The 24018-nt window shown below is 44.5% G+C and overlaps 1 protein-coding gene across 1 annotated transcript in view; it reads right to left on the bottom strand.

Annotated features, from left to right (window-relative positions):
- Positions 1-11221: 11221 nt before the first annotated feature.
- The window catches only part of LOC306922630 (noelin-2-like), a 54950-nt gene continuing 42153 nt past the window's right edge, over positions 11222-24018 (bottom strand). The window contains exons 6-8 of the mRNA XM_079500366.1: positions 15885-16061; positions 14499-14672; positions 11222-13151 (exon numbers count right to left, since the gene is read on the bottom strand). Of these exons, the coding sequence (XP_079356492.1) occupies positions 12831-13151; positions 14499-14672; positions 15885-16061 (672 nt within the window). The 3' untranslated portion in view covers positions 11222-12830. The remainder of the gene's footprint in view (positions 13152-14498; positions 14673-15884; positions 16062-24018) is intronic.

Genomic DNA, 24018 nt, shown 5'->3' with positions numbered 1-24018 from the left:
TCCCAGCTGGACATGCCATGATCGTCCTTACTAGGTGCCTGAACACATGGATAAAGGTTCTCAGTCGCCACGACTGGTTCCAATCATTTGGATTGCATAGAAGGCAATCCTTCAAGACAGGCAATCCAATCCATGTCTTCTATGGAAGCGAAGCACAGATCACAGCGAAAAGAGCAGATCTACAAGCTCACAACATGTCTCATCTTCCATAAACGTGCATGGTCTCAGAAATGTCATGAAAGCAAAAAGGTTAAAGCCTCAAATCTGTTATTTCTTCCAACATAGTTGGCAGTATACAGTAATTACTGTAGCAGCAGCGACATAAGGTAATACCTAAGCATCATCATTGAACTTTCAGTCATGAGATTTTAGTTTTGCTTTATTCCATCCATGATGTGAACCACCTCAACATGGCTCCTTCTACAGCAAGGAGCAGCAGGTTCTACTCCGACTCCGAGTCCCTCCCGGATGACAGAGCATCTCACCTTATCTCTAGGGCAGTGCTTCCCAAAGTGGGGTCCGGGGACCCCCAGGGGTCCTTGAGGGAGTTCCAGGGGGTCCCCATGCTAAATGATAGTTTGGAACAAAATGGGCCTCTATGGATCTGTAACTCTGACAGTTAAATTAACATTGATTTTACAATATAAATTGGAGGTACCAGAGATAGAAATGCCATTAGCCCCAGAGGTCCTTGAGGGAGTTCCAGGGGGTCCCCAGCTAAATGATAGTTTGGAACTAAATGGACCGGGTCCATTTGGTTCCATTTGTACACTCTCAGAGTTAAATTAACATTGATTTTACAATATAAATTGGGGGTCCCAGAGATAGAAATGCCATTAAATGGGGGTCCGTAGACTAATATGCGTGTCAAACTGGGTCCTTGAAATTAAACGGTTTGAGAATCACTGCTAGAGCTGTGAAAATCTTCTCTTATGGGGGTGAGGGGTCCCTGGCATATCTTTACAAATGGGGGTCCACAGGCTAATTAGTGTAAATTTGACATGAAAAAGTTTGCTCTATGGCACAGGGTGTCATGTAAGTACCACCTACTATAGACACACTGCAGTGTGACAGCTTATAGCTAACAACAACTTCAGGACTAGGAATGTCAGATATTGTCTTTGGTGCCGATATCCGATATCTCGATATTGTCCATCTCCTAATTTCCCATACAGATATCAACCGATATCAACCGATACCGATATATGTGGACGTGGAGTTACCATAACACATTATGCCTAATTTTATTGTGATGCCCCGCTGGATGCATTCATAAATGTAAGGTTTTCCAAATAAAAATAAACATTATCATACATTCGGGGGAATTAATTAAAACCGATTTTCCATATTTACATTTTTATGCAAATTTCGGCCGATAATATCGGTAGGCCGATAACCTCGGACATCCCTATTCAGTACCCCAATGGAAACAAGCCATAGTGCTTTCTTGGGTTCAATCCTTTTAGCATTGTATTTGTATTAAACTGTACTCTTCTGTGCTTTTATTTTGCAATAAAGTATTCAATCAATCAATCAAGAAAGACAAGAAGTGGAAGAAAGAAAGTCTAACAGTGTGTGAGTATTTGTGTACAGTGTGTGGACTCTGTGTGGGCTCTGTGTGTGCTGTGCGTGTGTGCGTGCGTGCGTGCGTGCATGCGTGCGTGCGTGCGTGCGTGCGTGCGTGCGTGTTCATTCTTTGGCTATGTTCTAATAATAGATCAGGAGCTGAATCAGACTGAAGACTGAAGCCTCGGTTAATCTTTCTTCTCTCGCTCTGATTCTCTCTCTTGATTCTCTCACTCTTTGTCTTCCACTCTGTGTCACTATAGTCTCTCTATTACCCTTCCAAGCTCTCTCTCTCTCTCTCTCTCTCTCTCTCTCTCCCCATGCATAACAGTACAGTGATGCCAGGTTTTCCGAGAGGAATAAGTCAACAAAGTCTATAAAAAACTATAAAAGCTCACAGCGAGCTACACGCTGTGAGCTTGATAATTTCAGATGTGTGGGTGAGGCTCAGTGCGGTGGAAAAAATACATCTATATCTCTATATTCATTTGAGGGTCCTAGACATGAAAAGGTTTGAGAACCACTGGTTTAATCAACATTTAGGAATCAAGCACAAGAAATTAAGCATCTACTTTTTAGAAACAGAAAAAAATGCAACTACAATACAACTACCAATATTTACATGCCACTTCACAAAGTCACTTATAATAAGCAGACATTGGCAATGGCAACCCTGCTTATATTTTCAGCCTAACATTTCCCCCACACTCTGCACTGCCATTTTCCCCTGTGGCTCATAAAGACTTACATTCTATTCCAGTCAGATACACTTCATTGACATGAACGAGGGAGAGGACAAGATGTTGTCAAAGCATGCAGATAAAAAATAAATTAAACATCATATATGTCACATGTAGGCTATGTCATACTAACGGTCAACAATATGGATTTGTTGTCAGGCACTTAATTCCTCCAATCTGTCCCCGTGTCTCTCTCTCTCTCTCTCTCTCTCTCTCTCTCTCTCTCATCTCTCCACTCTCATTATCTCTCTCTCTTTCAAGCATCCTTCTCTATTCCCTTTCAGCTCAAGTCCCAGACGCACACGCATGCACGCACACACACGCGCACACACACACACACACACACACACACACACACACACACACACACACACACACACACACACACACACACACACACACACACACACACACACACACACACACACACACACACACACACACACAGCCTGCAGTGTGTCCTCTATCACCTCCCTGATGTGTCCTTGTTTAAACCAGCTCATCTGAGCAGCGTTAATTAAACATGATCAGTATAAGAAGCCACACAGTGTCAGCGTTGGTGTACAAATGGAACCAAACACTCCCTTAAGGCCACACTTTCCCCCTCATTTGTACTCTCTTTGGAGTTAAATTAACATTGGGATTTGCGTGTGTGTGTGTGTGTGTGTGTGTGTGTGTGTGTGTGTGGGTGAGTGTGACAGCTGTGCTGCTGGGTAGCCTATACCCTTCTTTTCTCCTTCTAGCTCTCCTCTTCTCCATCTTTCCTCTCCTCTCCACATCTCCCTTCTCCTCTATTACTTTCATCTCTCCCACAATCATCTATAATCAAATAAATCCTTTTTCTTTGTCCTTTCTCTCTTTCTCCCTCTCCCTCCCGATTCCCCCCTCCTCTCTCCTTCTCAGGTGGTCTCATTTATCATTGGTAAATTATTCATCAGGTTGATATCCGCCCTAGGAGAGGCAGGAAAAGGATGGATAGATGGACAGACTGATAGAGATGAATAAATAAAAAGGGCTACAAATGATATGACCGCAAACCTACACACCGAGCTGCGTTGTACCAGCTGTGTCTATGTGTGTGCGCCTGTGTGTGCGCCTGTGTATGCGCCTGTGTATGCGCCTATGTGTGCGCCTGTGTGTGTGCGTGCGTGCGTGCGTGCGTGCCATGGGTGCCGTGCGTGCCGTGCGTGCGTGCGTGCGTGCGTGCGTGCGTGCGTGCGTGCGTGTGTGCGTGCTGGTTTCCACAGGGGTGTGGAATTCCGGTGAGCCTCCTGGAGGTGTACCCCCACCAACACACACACACACACACACACACACACACACACACACACACACACACACACACGCACACACACACACACACACTTCCGCCACGCACAGAGAGTTGTAGCCAAGGAGCGATGGAGTGATGGAGAGAGGGATGATGAGAGGAGAACCTTACACCGGGAGGGGGGGGGGGGGGGACCCATTGCCAAATGGACCGGCTCCGTGCCAAGAAAACACATGGCCAGGTGGGGAGGAGAGAGAGAGGGGGGGGGGGGGGATATCCGGGAACACTGGGGGGCTGTAGGGGCGAGAGAGAGAGAGAGAGAGAGAGAGAGAGAGAGAGAGAGAGAGAGAGAGAGAGATGGAGAATACAGATTCAAGGGGAGCCTTAATGGCGTCATTGTAACAGCAATCCAGCCAAGACTTCATGTGTGATGTACTGTATTATTGTGCCAGACTTCTCCACTACGTAAGGACCATAAACCAGTGTGTGTGTGTGTGTGTGTGTGTGTGTGTGTGTGTATGTGTGTGTTTTCGTAAATTAACGCCCTATACTTGATCATACAGCGTCACACAACAGCATCAACAGTAGATCTGCAAGCACGAAACACAACGTGAAGCAAGCGTGTTTTGAGTTTGTAGATCTGCTACTTTTGCTATTTTTTTATCCTGAAAAGTATACATCGTATATATATCGTATGAGGTATTCCACCCGGCAGAGATGATATATATTATGGCCTATATCCTTTAAATAGTTTTGTTAAAATTAGTCCCAGAGAGCTTTAATTACGGTAACCTGTAAAATATTCAATATATTCAAAATATATTGAATCAAACATCTGGCATAAGCTCTCCTTTCCCCCTTTAACACTCTCAGAGTAAAATACTGTAAAGGATACAGTATATAGATTAAAACATTTAAATACATTTGATACAAAAATGTTATCAAATGGGGGTCTGTGGCCTATAATGCACATCAAATTGGTCCGGAGGGTCCGAGATGGACTCCACATCTTCATTACTGCTGTCGTCATGGAAACAGAATGTCACTTGCGACATCTCCACATTAAATCAGATCTACAGTACTGTACAGTACAGTACATACTGCATTACTGCTGATCATTCCTGTTTGCCTCCTCTTCATCTCTGCTGTCAGTGCTGTGACTCCATTATATGTGAATGTCATTACCCCATCATCTGACCCATGTATTAATGACTATCCCCCTTATCCAACACCTTAACATCTGTACATTGCACGCACGCACGCACGATAACATCTGTACATTGCACGCACACACAGACGCACACACGCACACACACACACACACAGTGTAGATGTTAAAAACTATACGGTAGCTCTTAGCACGGCTTACACATGCATATTAGACTCTTGTGTCTTGTTAAGATATTGCTTTTATGTAACCCAATTCAAAGTCCACTCATGGTGATTCTGACCCTGCACAGGTGCCTGGGGGGGACACACACACAGTTACAGTAGCGCACTCATCATATGCTCATTGTGAGTGAAAGGACCTGGGGTGGAATATTATACAACCCCTCTCTTGTCTTGAATGTATCATCTCTCTGTCTTTTACTGACCTCAGAAATATGTAAAAAAGAAAAGAAAAGAACATTTCTGACCCTGAACTTTGTTTCCCCATTTTCAGATCATATAAAGACTTTTCATATTAACACATACACACGTCACACACCTTAAACAACTCTTTTTCTTGCATACATTTCGATCTGGTTATTAAAGGGGAATACCACTCATTAATTCTTTCTCTGCCGGCTAGCTGTTAGCATTTTATGAAGTACACGCGTTCACTTTAACCGTTTCCGTCCGTAGGACGGCTCCACACGTCCTAGGGAACCCAATCGACGTGTTTATAGGACGTGTGTACACGTCCTAGCGCATCCTCAATGATATCAGGCGAGAGAAGAATATTCTGAATTCTTTCCTTTTATAATTTTTGACTGAGACTCTAATAAGGCACACGTAGCTTCGCTCTGCCTTCATATTAGCTTACCGTTCGATTAGCTGTTAGCACGGCAGAAAGAGTAAAAGCGGCCATGTCTTTCCGGCACCCCAGAGCTCCTATTTTGAAGGAATCCCGGCACCGATTGTGTTAATACAAAAGCTAATGAAAAGCCGATCTACAATGGGACGTGTTATGAGCTTGTTGATCTGCTATTTTCTATACATTTTTGGTACTCAAAGTATATTTCGATGCTAAAACCAAGCTCCAAAACAGGTGCTCCCAATATCTGATCAAACGGATGCAAGTCTACACCCACACACAAGTTACAACACACAGAAAGACAGTCAAACTGAATTTGTACTGTACGTGTATCTACCTACTACTTTTTAAGTGGTGCAACCACTTCAAGGAACAGCAATGTCTGTCCTATGTATGTCTGTCTGTCTGTTTAGGGTACCAACAGGTGCAAAAGTGGCCCCCTGGGTGCGTTCCTGCCGGGGACACCCACACTGTAACTGTCATTTCTCTACCGTTTCGGACGGGGGGCGGCTCGCCCGAACTTCCCGGGACCCCCACACAGAGTTGCATCACTCACTTCACACAAGTGTCATTTTTGGCTTGAAGCGAGCCCACATAATTGTTTCTTTAGGAAAACTATTTTCTAGTTAACATTTTTTATGCCCCAGAACTTTTCAAAATAAAGGCGCTAGAGTGCCCAGCAGATGAGGTAGATTTTACCCTGAAAAGCCGCGCCTTCCATGTCCCCCAACAAATGGGAGGTATAATATTCTAGTCTAATCTCTCTTTAGAAGCGTTAATATTCCAAACAAGATGCTTGGTTAAGTTAGAAATTAGGACAGAACATCGGCGTTCCGATCAAAACCATGGAGGGCGAGATTCAGAGATAATAGTTATAGGGGTAACTGAGTGCCATTTGAGTACCACAGACGAAAAACAGTCTAAGTCCAAATTTCATTCTGACCCGTCCACGAAAAGGTCTCGTTGTCCTGAACCACGTTGACTGTTTATCGTCTGTGGCATTCAGTTTGTCGCAGGGGATTAAACTCAAAAACTGTACATTTTTATGAAATTCTGAGGTTTGTACCATGGATGGTCACAACCAAGATCATAAGACACCAACAGACAGGCTGAATTGTCCCTCTGGTGACCATACTGGGCCGGCAATTGTACTGTTTTCGGCTGCGTATATCGGTGGATTGTGAATTTTTGGTGGTCCCCTCGGCCAATCAGGAACCACCGTTTTTACATAAACATACATTAGTTACGGCATCAGTAGATCCCTGAATGGCAGAGCGATGGCACCAACATACGGAGCCAATCCTATTGGCCGAGGGGGCCACCGAGATACAAAGCGCTCTGATTGGCTGAGCGACAGATACTGTAGATAGATAGATAGATAGAATACTTTATTGGCAGTTTAAGAAAATTACAAAAAATGACATCATTTTAAAAAACGCCAAATGGACTTTGCTTGTTTCCATTGTGGTCCACCTTGTAACATGAAACTATACACAGACATACTGTACAAACAAAACAACCATGAAACAAATAAAAAATAATCCTTATATATAAGGCTGGGAGCTATACATATAGGGGTACATAGAGGTACCCTAAGAGAAGAGTCCAGAGCATGGGAGAAGGGCTATCCAGGGTCAGAAGCTAACTATGACCATGCAGTTAGTGTGCAGATGGAGCCATGATTTAAGGTCTTTCCTAAATCTTGCAAGAGAATTTAAGGATTTCAAGGCTGGAGGGAGTGCATTCCACAGAGTAGTGGCTGCGTAGTAAAATGCATTTTTTTCCCTTGAGTGTCCTGAAACTGGGGGGGAACTAGATCATATGAACTTCCTCTGGTTGAGTACCCGTGAGCATCCTTCACTCTGGGCAGGTAACCCAGCAGTTTGTATTGGCAGTGCGGTCAGTGTGCCTATATTGAACGCACAGTGTATCAGAGTGCAATACACCTCTCAACCGATAGGGGAACATAGTTGAAAGCATATTGCGGAAAATATGAGAAACTGGCGCTCGGATAAAATTGCTTTTTGAGGGGCGCTAACCCCTCCTATATTCAGCTATTAGTGTAGATTTCCGTCCTACACAAACATTAAATTCTCATTGACAATGAATGGACAATTTTAGGTCATAGTGTCTGAGCAAATAGACATGATGATGTACGATGAAAAGAGCGCCTTGGGTGAGCACTTTAGATTGGAAATCTTGTATGGGAGTCCCTGGCACAAGATATTTTCAGATGGATGTCCGTGGATAATTACATATTAATCTGGGGTTCCTTGACATGAAGAAATGTGGGAAGCACTGATTTAAACAACACTAGGCCTGTACGTGCAGTCGGCCACCGGCCTACTTGGAAATGATGCAACTTGGGAACCTAATGATATACGTTGTCATAGCACCCGTTTTAACTGTCAGCCGGTGTCCCACATGGAGATCTGTGTATGTGCCTGTGTGTGAAGACTGCAAACTGAAAAGTGTACTTGGCAATCAATTCGGCCCACTGGCAGAGCCTGATTGGTTGAGAGTCAATTGGCTGAGGCAGAGGCTGGAAATTGCACTGGTGAAAGGAGTTGGCCTCATTAGGCCCACTGGCAGAGCCTGGCCCAGGTGAAAGGAGTTGGCCTCATTAGGCCCACTGGCAGAGCCTGACCAGAGCCTTTTGTAGTGGTTCTGGAGAACCGTGGGTCTGACCGACTCGATACCTGGCACTGCACTTCCTGTGGGGTGGTGTGGAACGTGTGTGTCGAATGTGAAGTCGGTGGGGCAAGCGGTTCTCGAGTTACGTGCATTACAACCGCACACACACACACACACACACGCAGACAGACAGACAGAGACGTGGCGCATTTACAGTATAGTAGGATTAGGAAGCAAGCCCAAATAAGTAACTACTGTACACAACCAGAACTACCAATAATTATTTACAAGCGACTTTACAGAAAACAAGCCAAAGGTCGCTTATAATAAGCAGACATGGCTGTGACAACTGCTAGGAAGTGTGGAGTAAGTGATAAGCACACAAACAAGAAGCCCCAGTTGATTACCGCCGAAACAGGTGAATAGCGCTTGCCAGCATCATAACGTCATGTCAGCTTGGCTACAACTGAAACAGACTTCCTCTTCCTCTTCAAAATAAGAGACACTTGTAATGATGTTTTATTTATTTATTATACGTCTACTTATAGCACGTAAGTAGACATTTGTAGCACCCTGAGATAATGCTTTGAATGGGCCCGCTGCTTCGTACCTGCTGCTCGGAGCGGCCGTACCCCCAGCTCCCCCTGACGGACCGCCCCTGACTGGCTATTTTTTTTCAGAGCCAACTCAAGTGTCCTAGCTCAGCGTGTTAAGATGATCCCAGACATCATTTTGTGCAAATACGCAAATCATTTAGAGAGTCAACTCCTGGAGGAGACACTGAAAGACTCTTTCACACTGTGATGAATCAGCTCACTGTGTCTGCCTACTGTAACTCACACACTATAGGCACATGGTGACGTGACGTGTAAATGCCTGGCAGTCAGTGGCAGTCAATGCTGTAATAAACGAAGGACATGGTATTCATCTCAGGGAGCCTCAAAACAATACCACCCCTATCGTTTTGAACAGCCCAGGCAGTTGAGAGGGTGGATATACACACAAGTGCCTCGGAATACAGCCAATGCAAATCAAATATATCGTATGGTATTTTCATTTTACAGCATGCAAAATAAGTGTGGTGTCTGTTTCTACGTAAGTATACGTACAGTATGTATACATACGTACGTAGACCTACTGTACCTATACCTACTGTATGGAGACCTTTAATCCCACCAGAGAAGATGAGAGACATGTTGAACATTTAAGATTTATTGAATGAAAGAAAGAACCATGCTGACTTGAACAAATCCACGAACCACATCACAAGTCCAGAATATGTTCATGAACCACACATCACAAGTCCAAGAACCTGTTCATGAACCACATCACAAGTCCAAGAACATGTTCACGACCAGAGAGGGGACAGTTAGGGGCCCAGCTAGGACACAAGTCCAAGAACATGTTCACGACCAGAGAGGGGACAGTTAGGGGCCCAGACCAGAGAGGGGACAGTTAGGGGCCCAGCTAGGACACACGTCGATTGAAAGAGAAAGGTGACAGAACTGTGGATGAGCTTTAAATGTGCCACCCTCTCCATCCCTGTCATGATACAGAGGTCAGGGCTGTCACGACCATGACATTTCAGTGGATGATTAATTCATTGTCATACAAATAATTGTGATGTGTTAGGCTTTGTAAACAAATGCAAAGTTGCACAGGGTAGTGTGCAACTTAAATATCGTCTCTGTCGGGTGGAAAAATGTCCAAAACAGACTTTTCAGGATTAAAATAAAAAACATGGCAACAGTAGCAGATCGACAAGCTCGGAATACAGCGGCAGCTTGTACTGTATATCTGCTACTTTTGGTGCATTTGTGGACGTTAATTTACAAAAAAAATAAAAAATAAAATAAAACACAAAAAAATTGAATATTGCCTGACGGCAACGATACACAAATAAATGACTGACAATGACGACTAATAGGCCACATTGAAACATTTTCTACTTTCAGTTTCAAAACAGTTTAATGGCCGATCTATTATGACGATTATGCAAAAATAATTATCTCAAACGATTGAGATCAGGCGGTTATCGTCTCTGTCGGGCGGAAACCTCATATGTCCAAAACAGTTACATTTCAAGATTAATATTCAAGGACAGCAAAAGTATTTCAAGCTTGCGGATCTGCTACTTTTGATGCTGTGTGACGCTGTAGTACGATCAAGTAGGATGTTAATTTACGAAAAAAGAAAGAAAAGAAAAGAAATGGAGATAAGAGGTTTCTGCCTGACAGGAACGTTATGTAATAACTGTGATAGGCCTAACAGAGAGTTGTCCCCCGCCCTGCCGATGACCTGGAAACCGTGGTCACATGACCATGCACTACATCCAAGGTGTGCGAACACACAGTCCCCAAAATTCTCTAGAGAGAGAGCCAAATTAGAGTGCAGACACAGCCCCCTCTGTCTCTGTCTCTCTCCCTATCGCTCTCTCTTCTTTCATTGCACTTGACATTAAATTGGCCTCAATTTGCCTTTTCTAAGTGTCCTCAAAAGGCAAGTAAGATGTTTGTGTGTGCATACGTACTGTACACGTACGTGTGTAATCATTTAATTGCTTCAGTCCTGCCCAGTGCCTTCCACTCGTCCACTTCTTTTTCAGGTTCCCACTTACTCACAGGTAAAATCCTTTTGAGAGCCAGTCAACTCCTGGAGGAGTGATGAAGCATCACATCCAATGAAGGAACCAATACATTTTAAACTTTGGAGCATCAACCAGTGTGCATACCTTATTGTTTTTCAACTCCTGGAGGAGAAATGAACACCTACGGTATATTAACAATCCTCCCCAACCCTTGTGATAATACTCCTAAATTATACTTAGTTGCATGCAGGTGTCACACGTTAAGTATAAATCAGGCTTAATAACACTCTCTCCTTAATCCAGTGGTTCTCACTCAACGTGGGTCTGGGGGACCCCCAGGGGTCCTTGAGGGAGGACTTCCAGCAAGTCCCACCCAGCTAAATGATTGTATCGCGTGTGTACATGTGGAAACCTCATACTGTTCAAAACGCAGGATTCAAATTCAAAAGCAGCAAAAGTAGCAGATGGACAAGCTTGCGGATCTGCTATTTGTCATGCTTTTGTGTGACTAAGTAGTCTGATCAAGTAGGGCGTCAATGTACCGCCCCTTGGCCTTAACACACACCAAACTGTCTGGGGAGTCCTTGAATTTAACACTAGCATGTCTGAGAGGTCATTTTGACAGTTTTAGAACCACACTGACCTAATCACAACACCAACCCCCCCACGGGTCTACCCGTCACTCCAGACAGTTTGACACTGTAGTGTGGCGACGGTTGTTCCATGGCTACAGGGCTCTCTCTCATGGCGTTTGAGTGTCCTCAAAAGGCAGTTTTTCCAGTCCTGCCTTCCAGTTGTCCACTTCTTAAGTGTCCAAAGCACCCGTATCCCTTTATTAACAACCCCTTTGCCTCTACAGCCTGAGTTATATTTAGTTACCAAAAATGGAAGCAACAGCTACAAGATCACCATGCGTTGCATCATCGTGACCAGGGAACTAAAACTATATAACTAAAACTCATAAAAAATGAATTGGAAAATAATTTTAGTTAATACAAATAAAAACAAGGTTTTGGGTGGACATGAAATCTGTCTTCTAATATTATGTGCCTATTCTAAGCCACAAAATATCAGATCTGCGACTGCAATCTGTTGTGAGCTTGTACCATTTTTCCTTTTTTTCCCTGACCTTGTTAGATATTGCTGCTGTTAATAATTTGAAAACTGTTAGTAAAGTATTTAATCAAAATGCTGAATGCTAAACTATAATAATGTCTCTGTCGGATGGAAACCTCATGTGTCCTCGATCATGACAATGGTGCACAAGTTCACAACTAAATATAAACCAGGCTTATACTGTAATGCTACGTTCACACAGCAGATAAAGATACAGTCTACGTACCATTCATTTCAATGGAAGCCAGCGACATGAAGATACAAAGATACATCAGACGTTTGTAGCTGCTACAGAAGCTACAGCAGCTACAAAGCTACAAAGACGTTGAGCTGTTTTCAACTTCAGATACAAAGCTATATATAGAGTACCGAAGTCCTTACGTCACTCGTTCATCCCCTGGGTCGCGGAAGTTTTTCTCTATGGAGAATAACATTGGCTCATCTCAGAATCGTCTCATTTCAATTCAAAATCAAATTTATTGGCATTGTGGCCCAAAAATAAATAAACTGTCTCTGCGATTATGTCAGGGAGCTGGTGGCTCTGTATCGTTTACGATACAGAGCCACTTGATACTTGATACTTCATACTTGATACACTCTGTTTCTGGCGAGAAATGTACTATTTCAGCAGCAGTAACGTTAGCGTTTTCTAGCCGTCAGTTGATTCTTCATAAACATATGAGTCAAACCGCCGGAATAATTTTTTGGAACACAGTTCTAATTTGAGGTGGTATAATAAAAGTCTATGGGAATTCAAAATGGGGGGGGGACACGACCCGGGTAGGATGTGTAAATTATGTCAGACATCAGTGCTCTATAGCTTTGTATCTTTTTTATCTGCTAGTGTAAACGCAGCACTACTCTCTCTCCCTAATCATAACCCCACCACCCCTTCTTCTTCTACCCGTCGCTGCGGATGACGTGGAAGAGCGTGACGTTGTAGAGCACCTGGTGGCCGTTGTTCCAGGTGTACAGCGCCCTCTCGCGGGGGTTGTAGTCCATCATGGAGATGTGCGAGTACTGGTTGTGGAAGGGGATGTCGGTGTACTCGTACGTGGATGAGTTGGTGTGGTAGGCGAAGTGCACCTTGGCGCCGGCCAGGTGCGAGTTGGTGACGTACAGCGTGCCGCAGATCATGAAGGACTCGCCGGCGCTGCGCTTGGGGAAGCCCGTGTCCCAGCTCTGGAGCACGTCCAGGGAGACCGGGTCCAGACGACTCACCTTGAGGATGAGAGGGGGTGGGGGAGGAGGGGGGGGAGAGAAAGAGAGACGGAGAGAGAGTATATTTTGTTTAGTTGTTGTTGTGATCATTGATTGATTGATTGAATTTGTTTATTTCGGACAGTGTTAAAACTCACTGAGGGCCAAGGACGTGTTTTGACGTGTCAATCCAAAGCCTTCACTGCCAAGGAATTGTTTTGACGTGTTTAACGTGTTTTTAGTGTTTAGGGTAGATGGCGCTCTTCGCTAACCTATGAGTCACCGTTTGACTCTCAGTGAAACAGTCTAGAAGGAAATCACGTGATGGCAAAAAAATAACTAACTAACCACGTCCATGTTATTTGATTTTTTGAAATGTCTTTTATCTCGGCTTGTCGTGTTGTTCCTCTCCATTTTTGGCCAGCATGCTATTTGCAACGGATGCTAACTACATAACCGAGGGTCGAAATTAAACATTTTCGCGGAAGAACAGAGAAAACCTCTTTAGAAATACAATTAAAGATTCAAAATCCATGTACTGAAAATATGTTCATCTTCAGAGGTCATTACAATATCCTTTCAATAGCAATGTCAATCATGCAGATTATTATGAACATTGTCATAACATGGCCAAATGCAAAGACAAAGATAAAAGACAATGGAATCAAAAATAGACAAAAACACTGACACAGACACACACACATGTGCGCATGCACGCACGCATGCACGCACAAATCCCTTTTTATGTCAACAACAGTCATGACATGGACATTTCCACATGACAGGACAAGCTCACAGCACGTTGTGAGCTTGTGATCTGCTACGGTCATTTTAGTTTTTCACCATTTCTGCCTGTCACGACGTGCCTAAAATAGGGATGACATGATTAAAGTGGTTAAGATGTTTACTTGATTTGACTTCCTTTCTCTTCTAAGCCCTCGAATCCTTTCCACTAAGAGACTTACTTCTGAACTGCAACTACTACAGTATGTACTGTAGGACTTTATCTTTCCTTCAGTTCTCATGGGAACAGCAGTAATCACAGCTACAAGGCAGTTGCTTAGGGTGGCACACACACACACACACACACACACACACACACACACACACACACACACACACACACACACACACACACACACACACACACACACACACACACACACACACACACACACACACACACACACACACACACACACACACACACACACACACACACACACACACACACACACACACACACACACACACACCTTATCAGGAATTGAGGGAGCACCCCTCAACTGTGCAAGAAACTCTGAAAGCAAGGGAAGGCACATGCGCGTGCGTGCGTGCGTGCCTGTGTGTGCGTGGACAGTGCAGTACCAGGATGTTCCCAGCGTTGGGGATGGAGGTGTACACAGCCCAGAAGCCAGTCTCGTCAGCCATCAGGTCGATATCAGAGGATCCTCCCCAGCTGTAAGGGAAGGTGTTGTTGTACCCCGCCCCGCTCAGGCTGCGCTGGAGCAGCACGCTGCGCGAGCGGAAATGGTACTGCACCTGTCAGGGCAACGTACATAGACACATAGTACACACAAATACATGTGGTCCTGTGTATTCAATTCATCAAGACACAAAGACATACGATACTATACAAGAGATCATCAATGCTAGACATCAGTCATGTCAAAACTTGACTATTGTAACTCCCTCCTTACTGGCCTACCGGCATGCACATTTAAGCCTCTCCAATTAATCCAAAATGCCGCAGTTCGCTTGGTCTTCAACCAGCCAAATTTCTCACATGTATCCCCCCTTCTCCGCTCCCTCCATTGGCTCCCAGTCGCGAGTACAAAACTCTGATGCTGGCATTCAAAGCAACCAAAGGTATGGCACCCCCATAACTTGCAAGTCTGATCGAACCCAACAAACCCTCCCGCGCGCTCAAATCAGCCATCAGGCATTACACATTTTGGTAGCATATAGTATGGCCTGTGTGTGTGTGTGTGTGTGTGTGTGTGTGTGTGTGTGTGTGTGTGTGTGTGTGTGTGTGTGTGTGTGTGTGTGTGTGTGTGTGTGTGTGTATAGGTATGAAGTACATATAGGCATGACAATAGGTATGAAGTACATATAGGTATGACTATAGGTATGAAGTATATAGGTATGACTATAGGTATGAAGTATATAGGTATGACTATAGGTATGAAGTATATAGGTATGACTATAGGTATGAAGTACATATAGGTATGACTATAGCTATGAAGTATATAGGTATGACTATAGGTATGAATTATATAGGTATGACTATAGGTATGAAGTACATATAGGTATGACTATAGGTATGAATTATATAGGTATGACTATAGGTATGAAGTATATAGGTATGACTATAGCTATGAAGTATATAGGTATGACTATAGGTATGAAGTATATAGGTATGACTATAGGTATGAAGTATATAGGTATGACTATAGGTATGAAGTATATAGGTATGACTATAGGTATGAAGTACATATAGGTATGACTATAGGTATGAAGTACATCTTCACCTATAGGGGCCTACCACTCGTTCTGGGATATAACATCATCAGATTAAGGTAAGAAAAAAACCTAGTTCGGAATTATCCTTTAAAGGGAAAAGAGAAGGATGCTTGAAAGAGAGCGAGGGGGGGGGGGGCAGATTGGAGGGATTAAGTGCCCATGACAACAAATCAATACAGCTGCACGGTGCTGCATGTGCTTGCTGCACATGTCTTTGCAGTGAGGACGTACCAGGATGTTGCTCTGGTGCTTGTTGTAGTACAGGGAGCCGTTGTAGACCACATGACCCGTGCCGGCCCAGGGGTGAGGCAGCAGGTGCTGCACAAAGTTCTGACCCTTGGTGAAGTCCCCCATGGTTCTGTACTCCAGCACGCGTCTGCCTTTGTAGTAGCCGTCCATTGACCACACCTGGTGGAGAGAGAGAGAGAGAGGATTAGACAGATGGAGAATGAGAGAGAGAGAGAGAGATATGCTAACTATTTCAGCAAATGCACACTTCTTATGGTGTTAGATTTCCCTCTGATGCAATGTAACAGCTCTGTGTACACATCATTTCTATTCCCTTTCAAGTGTACATAAATGATTTAGTTTTTACTGTTTTGGCAATGCTTTGGCAATGAAACATATATTTTCTCACGCCAATAAAGTTCCTTTGAATTGAAGTTTTTATTTGAGAAAGAGATACTATTTGCTTCAAAAGCTTCATACATGACTGCCTGCCTAAATATGTCCCAAACCGCCCCCTAAGGTCTTCCACTGCTGGCCTGCTCGCTTTGCCTAAAAAAATGGCAACTAAAAAATACGGGGAAGCAGCGTTTTGCTTCTACGGGCCGACGGCGTGGAACAAACTCCCAGTGTACCTTCGACAGGCAGCCTCTGTAGACATTTGGTTAAAAAGCGCAGCTCAAGACCCACTTCTACACTCTTGCTTTTAATTGATATTTTATTTTTTTGTTATTCATGTCCTCACTGTATTGCATTACTGCTCCTGTTTTTTAATGTTTATGCCTTGCTTTTCTTTTCTTTTTTTTCTCCATTGCTCTGTAAAGCACTTTGAGTTGCATTTCATGTCATGAAAGGTGCTATACAAATAAAGTTTTATTATTATTATTATTATTATTATTATACAAAGCTACCCGTAGTATACAGCAAATGAACATGTGTATGGTTTTGTAAGCTAGTTATTCTAAGTTGCACTGTGACACAGCTCCGTTTACACATGTCTTCATTCCCATTTAATTGTACAGTTTAATTGTTTTCTTTCACCTCTGGCACCACAGGTCGCAATTGGGAGGAAGGAAATTGCGGGAAAGCGATGTGTTATTTATTTATTTTTGTATTTTGCCAGTGTAAACGTATGTTTTCTCATGCCAATAACGATCCTTTGAATTGAATTGAATTGAGAGAGAGACAGAGAACAACACAGAGAGAGGAGAACACAGATACGAGACACAAAGAGAGAGAGAGAGAGAGAGAGAGAGAGAGAGAGAGAGAGAGAGCGTTGATAAGTTCATCCATAGTTCATTGTTCTCTACAGAGACCCACTGACAGGACAATGTAAACATCTCCATGACAACATGATGAAGAGATGCAGTGGGAGGTACAAACACAAAGAGAAGAAGATGCTACATTTAGAACAGAAAAGAGAGAGAGAACGAATGAGAGAAAGGGTGACAGAATTAATCACTTGTACTACAAGGCAATTGAGTAGTTCTCAAACATTGTCGTGCCAAATGATCCCCACATTGATTGTATTTGGCCACGTACGGACTACCATCTGAAAGATGTTTTGTGCCAGGAATCCTCAAAAGAGAAGATTTGTGTGTAAAAACATTTTAAGATTCAAGATTTTTTGTTCCAAATATGTGCAAGCTTGCAGGGTGGCATGAAGTGACACGCTGTGAGCTTTGTCTGCTATTTTTAGATAGCCAACGTAACACATTTTGCTGGCACATAATGGCAGAAGAGAAAGAAAGAAAGAAAGAAAGAAAGAAAGAAAGAAAGAAAGAAAGAAAGAAAGAAAGAAAGAAAGAAAGAGCCACATAGGGGGATCGTGGGACAGATGAACAGAGAGAGAATAAGGCGTGGGAGAAGAGGAAAGAACAAGATGTGACAGGACAGGACGTTACCGGACGGGAGGATTAAGTCTACAAAGACAAAGGAGAGGAGAGGTGGAGGAAGAGGAGAGAGCGCAGGGAGGGAGGGAGGGAGGAGTGAGGGGAAGGATAGAGGGATGGAGGGAGGGGAAGGACGAAAGAGTTGGTTAAGTTTCCCATGGGTTGAAGGTACAGGCTGTAGATTAAAATAGTTCAGACATTCTTTCTTTTCTTTTTTCTTAGCTATTGCTCAATATCAACAACAAGAGAAATCCCGGCCTTTTTACTATAACATCCGGCGCTAGTCGCAAATAAATAAATAAAAGCATCATGGAACATGCAGTTTCTAGTTAAGCCCTTTGTTAGGAATACTAATAGAAAAGTCTCAAATGAAATCAAAATAGACAAAATCAATTATTAAGTCTTTTTAACTGTAAATAATATATGCATTTTGCAGCTTTCAACCATTATGCAAATGATATAACATCACAAAATGAACTATGTAACCCATTAACACATTTATTGACAAATTATGATATAATTCACGCCAGCATTTTTCCCAGTTTAGCTCTTATTTTGAAAAGCCACACTTCCAGACTTCCGGTACTGATCATAAAATAGGAAGTTGGACGATGCATGGTCAGGTCCTCTGTAGCAAACGGAGCCAAGCGAGTGCAGTGGAAGGCTTCACAGCGTCGGCTCCCTGCCGTGGAATAAACCTTGCTTTGACCAAAAATGCCATCTGGGACAATGAATAGGAGATACAGGCGATTGAAGTGACCTTTATAACTAGCTCATAGCTCACACAGCATTGCATGTGAGTGCGCGCACGTGCACACACACACACACACACACACACACACACACACACACACACACACACACACACACACACACTTAAGATGGTGCATTGCACTGGAAGGCTTTCAATAGGAGCTGATTACATGATCCCTGATTGTCCATTTACCACAGTGCTCCATTGATCACAGTTTGTGTTATGTTGGTATATGTCTCAAAAAGATTACAGTTTGTGTTATGTTGGTATATGTCTCAAAAAGATTACAGTTTGTATTCTGTTGGTATATGTCTCAAAAAGATTACAGTTTGTATTCTGTTGGTATATGTCTCAAAAGGATTACAGTTTGTATTCTGTTGGTATATGTCTCAAAAAGATTACAGTTTGTATTCTGTTGGTATATGTCTCAAAAAGATTACAGTTTGTGTTATGTTGGTATATGTCTCAAAAAGATTACAGTTTGTGTTATGTTGGTATATGTCTCAAAAAGATTACAGTTTGTGTTATGTTGGTATATGTCTCAAAAAGATTAGTTTGTGTTATGTTGGTATATGTCTCAAAAAGATTACAGTTTGTGTTATGTTGGTATATGTCTCAAAAAGATTAGTTTGTGTTATGTTGGTATATGTCTCAAAAAGATTACAGTTTGTGTTATGTTGGTACTGTATATGTCTCAAAGAACATCTCATCCTTGTGCTGACAGACAGGCTCAGTGCTGCATTCGAAAAAAATTGTAGAAAATTGACAGTACAGGAAAAACAACAACAACAACAACACAAGCACCTGACGAGACCGTAATCCAGGCAAAACAAATAGGTTATGTTTCATTCCTTACTGACTGCCAGTAGGCAGTAAACAATAGTGAATATACCTCTCGCGCTCCGCGTAGGTCGAGTCTTAATATAAACAAAGTCATGTGACGTGTAGGCTGACCGTGCGTCCCGGTAGGCTATATAAGCACGTGACAGCCCACACCCGGCCTCTTTTTTCTTCTCGCTACCTGACGTGAGTATCGTAGGTAAGTGTAGCTCCTAGAATCTGTACATCAGTTCTGTATTGCGGGTCCAAAGAGTTGTTAAGACACTATATGTGTCGTGGTGTTGACATCCTGCCTGTGGCTTTGCCGAGAGCGCAAATTGTTGTCCTCTCAAGGCTGTGGTTGTCAAAATTATCACCATTTCTCTTTGTTTGTCTTGAGGATCCCTAGCTACAAACACTCTCATGTATTGTTGTTAAAGGGCTTCCTCCACACTGGGTGGTGGCCGCGTGCTGCCGGTTTCCCACAGCACTCGCCTAATTTACCTAGTTATATTTGGTTGTTTGATAATTAAACTAATATTATTAATTCTTAATTTGATTAAGAATATATAATTAGATTCAGATTACTGGAGGTTCCCACGCGGTCTGTGCCTGCACAGTCCTCGCTGAGATTGCCTAGTTAAACATCTGATGGACATTTGTTGTTTGATGGTTAATCTAATCAATTAATTCATCTAAATAACTGAATTGTTTAAAAAATTCAGATTACTGGAGGTTCCCACGCGGTCTGTGCCTGCACAGTCCTCGCTGAGATTGCCTAGTTAAATATCTGATGGACATTTGTTGTTTGATGATTAATCTAGTCAATTAATTCATCTAAATAACTGAATTGTTTAAAAAATTCAGATTACTGGAGGTTCCCACGCGGTCTGTGCCTGCACAGTCCTCGCTGGGATTACCTAGTTAAATATCTGATTGACATTTTTGTTTGATGATTAATCTAATTTATTAGTTAATCTAAATAACTTAATTTGTTTAAAACAAATTCAGATTACTGGAGGTTCCCACATGGTCTGTGCCTGCACAGTCCTCGCTGGGATTGCCTAGTTAAATATCTGATTGACATTTTTGTTTGATGATTAATCTAATTAATTAGTTAATCTAAATAACTTAATTTGTTTAAAACAAATTCAGATTACTGGAGGTTCCCACATGGTCTGTGCCTGCACAGTCGTCGCTGGGATTGCCTAGTTAAATATCTGATGGACATTTGTTGTTTGATGATTAATCTAATCAATTAATTCATCTAAATAACTGAATTGTTTAAAAAATTCAGATTACTGGAGGTTCCCACGCGGTCTGTGCCTGCACAGTCCTCGCTGCGATTGCCTAGTTAAATATCTGATGGACATTTGTTGTTTGATGATTAATCTAATCAATTGATTCATCTAAATAACTGAATTGTTTAAAAAATTCAGATTACTGGAGGTTCCCACGCGGTCTGTGCCTGCACAGTCCTCGCTGCGATTGCCTAGTTAAATATCTGATGGACATTTGTTGTTTGATGATTAATCTAATCAATTAATTCATCTAAATAACTGAATTGTTCAAAAAATTCAGATTACTGGAGGTTCCCACGCGGTCTGTGCCTGCACAGTCCTCGCTGCGATTGCCCAGTTAAGTGTCAAATTGACATTAAGCTAACAGCAGGCCATCTTAGCCTGACCGGTTAGCTACTCTGTTTGCTGGAGGTTCCCACGCGGTCTGTGCCTGCACAGTCCTCGCTGCGATTGCCTAGTTAAATATCTGATGGACATTTGGTGTTTGATGATTAATCTAATCAATTAATTCATCTAAATAACTGAATTGTTTAAAAAATTCAGATTACTGGAGGTTCCCACGCGGTCTGTGCCTGCACAGTCCTCGCTGCGATTGCCTAGTTAAATATCTGATGGACATTTGTTGTTTGATGATTAATCTAATCAATTAATTCATCTAAATAACTGAATTGTTCAAAAAATTCAGATTACTGGAGGTTCCTCGCTGCGATTGCCCAGTTAAGTGTCAAATTGACATTAAGCTAACAGCAGGCCATCTTAGCCTGACCGGTTAGCTACTCTGTTTGCTGGAGGTTACTGACGCGTTCTGTGATCGTACAGTTCTCGCTGGTATTGCCTGGCTATACAACTGGCTTGAGACTACTGAGCTATGGCGTGTACGCCCTGTAGCGCTCAGCTCCAAGTCGACGATGGACATGACTTGTGTCCGACATGCTTGGGGGTCGGTCATCTCAGGGAAGCCCTGACTGACCCATGTATGAACTGTGGCACTCTACCACTCTCTGTGAGAGAGGCTAGGCTGCGTGAGGTGGAGAACCTCCTGGTCAAAGGAAACCTCCCACCTTCTGGGGTCCCCGCTGGGGTCCCTTCTGGCGGGAGGGTGAAGCTCAGAACGCGGGTCTCGCGCAGAGCGCGGTCACCTGGCCCGGAAGAGTTCAACGGCGGCGGTCACGACTGCTCCATATCGCCATGAAATGGACGATTTGAGGGCTGAAATAGAGCGCCTTAAGGCAATAGTACGGCCACCTCCTCCCCCGCCACAGGCGGTCCAGCAGCCACCGGCTCCTCCGCCACAGGCGGTCCAGGAGCCGGAGGGCGATGATGATCTAGAATTAGATTACGGATGATGACGCCATGTCAACTAGAGCTTCAGACTCTATGTTCCATGACGAGGATGATATCCCCAGGGGGGCCCCTCCCCCGAACGGGTGTGGCTTGCTCAGGCGCCTATGTCTGACAGTTGCAGACAGGCGCTACGGAAGCTGCCGGTGGGGCCGGGCCAGTTGTTTGGCCCGGAGGCAAACGAGGCACTGCAGCGTAGGCAGCAGTCAAGGCAGCCTCAGAGGGCTGGGGTCAACGGGCCAGAGGCTCGAGGGCACCGCCCGGTCGACCCTCTAAGCCACGTGGCGCACGGGATCCGCGACGCCTGGGCTACTTGAATCCTCAGCCGCAGACCTGGCAACGTGACCAGGCGGCAGCAGGCGGAGGGCAATATCAGCCCAGAGGTGGGCAGCGGCTTCGCCAGCCCCAGCGTGGGCGAGGACATAGCCAGTTTTTCACAGCACCTGAATTACTGGGCAGACCATGCCAGGGATGCATGGGTCGTTACAACAATGTCCCAAGGTTACAGGCTGCAGTTCCGCCGCCGACCCCCACCACCTTCACGGGTCAGGGTGACTTCAGTCACAGACCCCGTGAAGGCCCAGTGGTTGTCTCAAGAGGTGGCCAAGCTCTTGGACAAACGAGCAATAACAACGGTTCACCCACGTTCACAGAACGAAGGGTTCTACTCCACCTACTTTCTGATCCCAAGGAAAGAAGGGTCTCTCAGGCCTATACTAGACCTAAGAGGGTTAAAGGTACCTCAGGGTCTTTCCGTTTCGGATGCTTCGCGTCCTACAGGCTATCACACAGGGTGAGTGGTTCACCACAATAGACCTCAAAGATGCCTACTTTCATGTGCCTATACATCCAGAGCACAGAAAGTACGTACGCTTTGCCTTTCAAGGCAAAGTCTACCAGTTTGCCGTTCTGCCGTTCGGCCTGTCTCTGGCTCCCCGCATCTTCACAAGGTGTATGAGGGCAGCCTTAACGTCGCTATGCCTGTCGGGAGTGAAGATACTTCCCTACCTAGACGATTGGCTCATTTGCGCCCCCTCGTTCAGGGAGTCCTCGCTCACATCGAGGCACTGGGCATGACCGTAAACCTCGAAAAGAGCTCGTTGCTCCCAACGCAACAGACCACCTTCCTCGGCATGTCCCTAGCTTCGGTATCGATGCAGGCACGACCGACTGCACAGAGGGTGGGGAGAATTCAGAACCTCCTGCGGTCTTTCCGCCTGGGGGCGAGGTTGACCGTCCTAACATGGCTCAGACTGCTCGGCATGCTGACTGCAGTCTCAGCAATCACTCCTCTGGGGCTGCTACATCTACGCCCATTACAGAGGTGGTTCAATGGCCTTCACATGGACCCCTGTCTACACAGGGGGGTCAAGGTCAGAGTCACTCGCAGGTGCCTTGGTTCTCCGCCGCTGGCGGGACAATGCATTCCTGCTGAGTGGAGTCCCTCTCGGCTTGGTCCCGGCGAGACGAGAGGTGGTGACAACAGATGCCTCGCCTCAAGGTTGGGGCGCGGTATGGCAGAGGAGGTCAGTCCAGGGGGTATGGCGCTCTCGATGGAGAGGACGCCATATCAATGTGCTAGAACTCCGGACTGTTTCCCTGGCGCTGAAGCACTTCTTGCCCTTTCTCAGGGGGAAGCACGTGCTCATTCGGACAGACAGCACCTCAGTGGTGTTTCATGTCAACCATCAGGGAGGGACCAGGTCTCTGGAGTCCCTGAGGGAAGCCCATCACCTGTGGACGTGGGCTTATCCTCTACTTTCCTCGATGAGGGCTATGCACCTGCCAGGCAGAGTAAACTCGGTGGCAGATTATCTGTCTCGTCAGAGACTGCCCCCTGGGGAGTGGAGATTGCACCCCCAGGTGGCACAGTTGATATCGGATCGGCACGGGGTAGCCTACGTAGATCCATTCGCCTCAAAAGGCACGACTCATTGTCCTCTGTGGTTCAGCCTGGCAGAGACCAGTGCCCCACTCGGGATGGACGCTCTCGCCAACGCTTGGCCGAGAGCGCTCCTTTATGCATTTCCCCC

Source organism: Electrona antarctica (genome assembly GCF_951216825.1).
Source record: "Electrona antarctica genome assembly, chromosome: 4".
NCBI lineage: Eukaryota > Metazoa > Chordata > Actinopteri > Myctophiformes > Myctophidae > Electrona > Electrona antarctica.
Note: the sequence above shows the minus strand (reverse complement) of the source record. Positions and strands in the feature narration are given on the sequence as shown.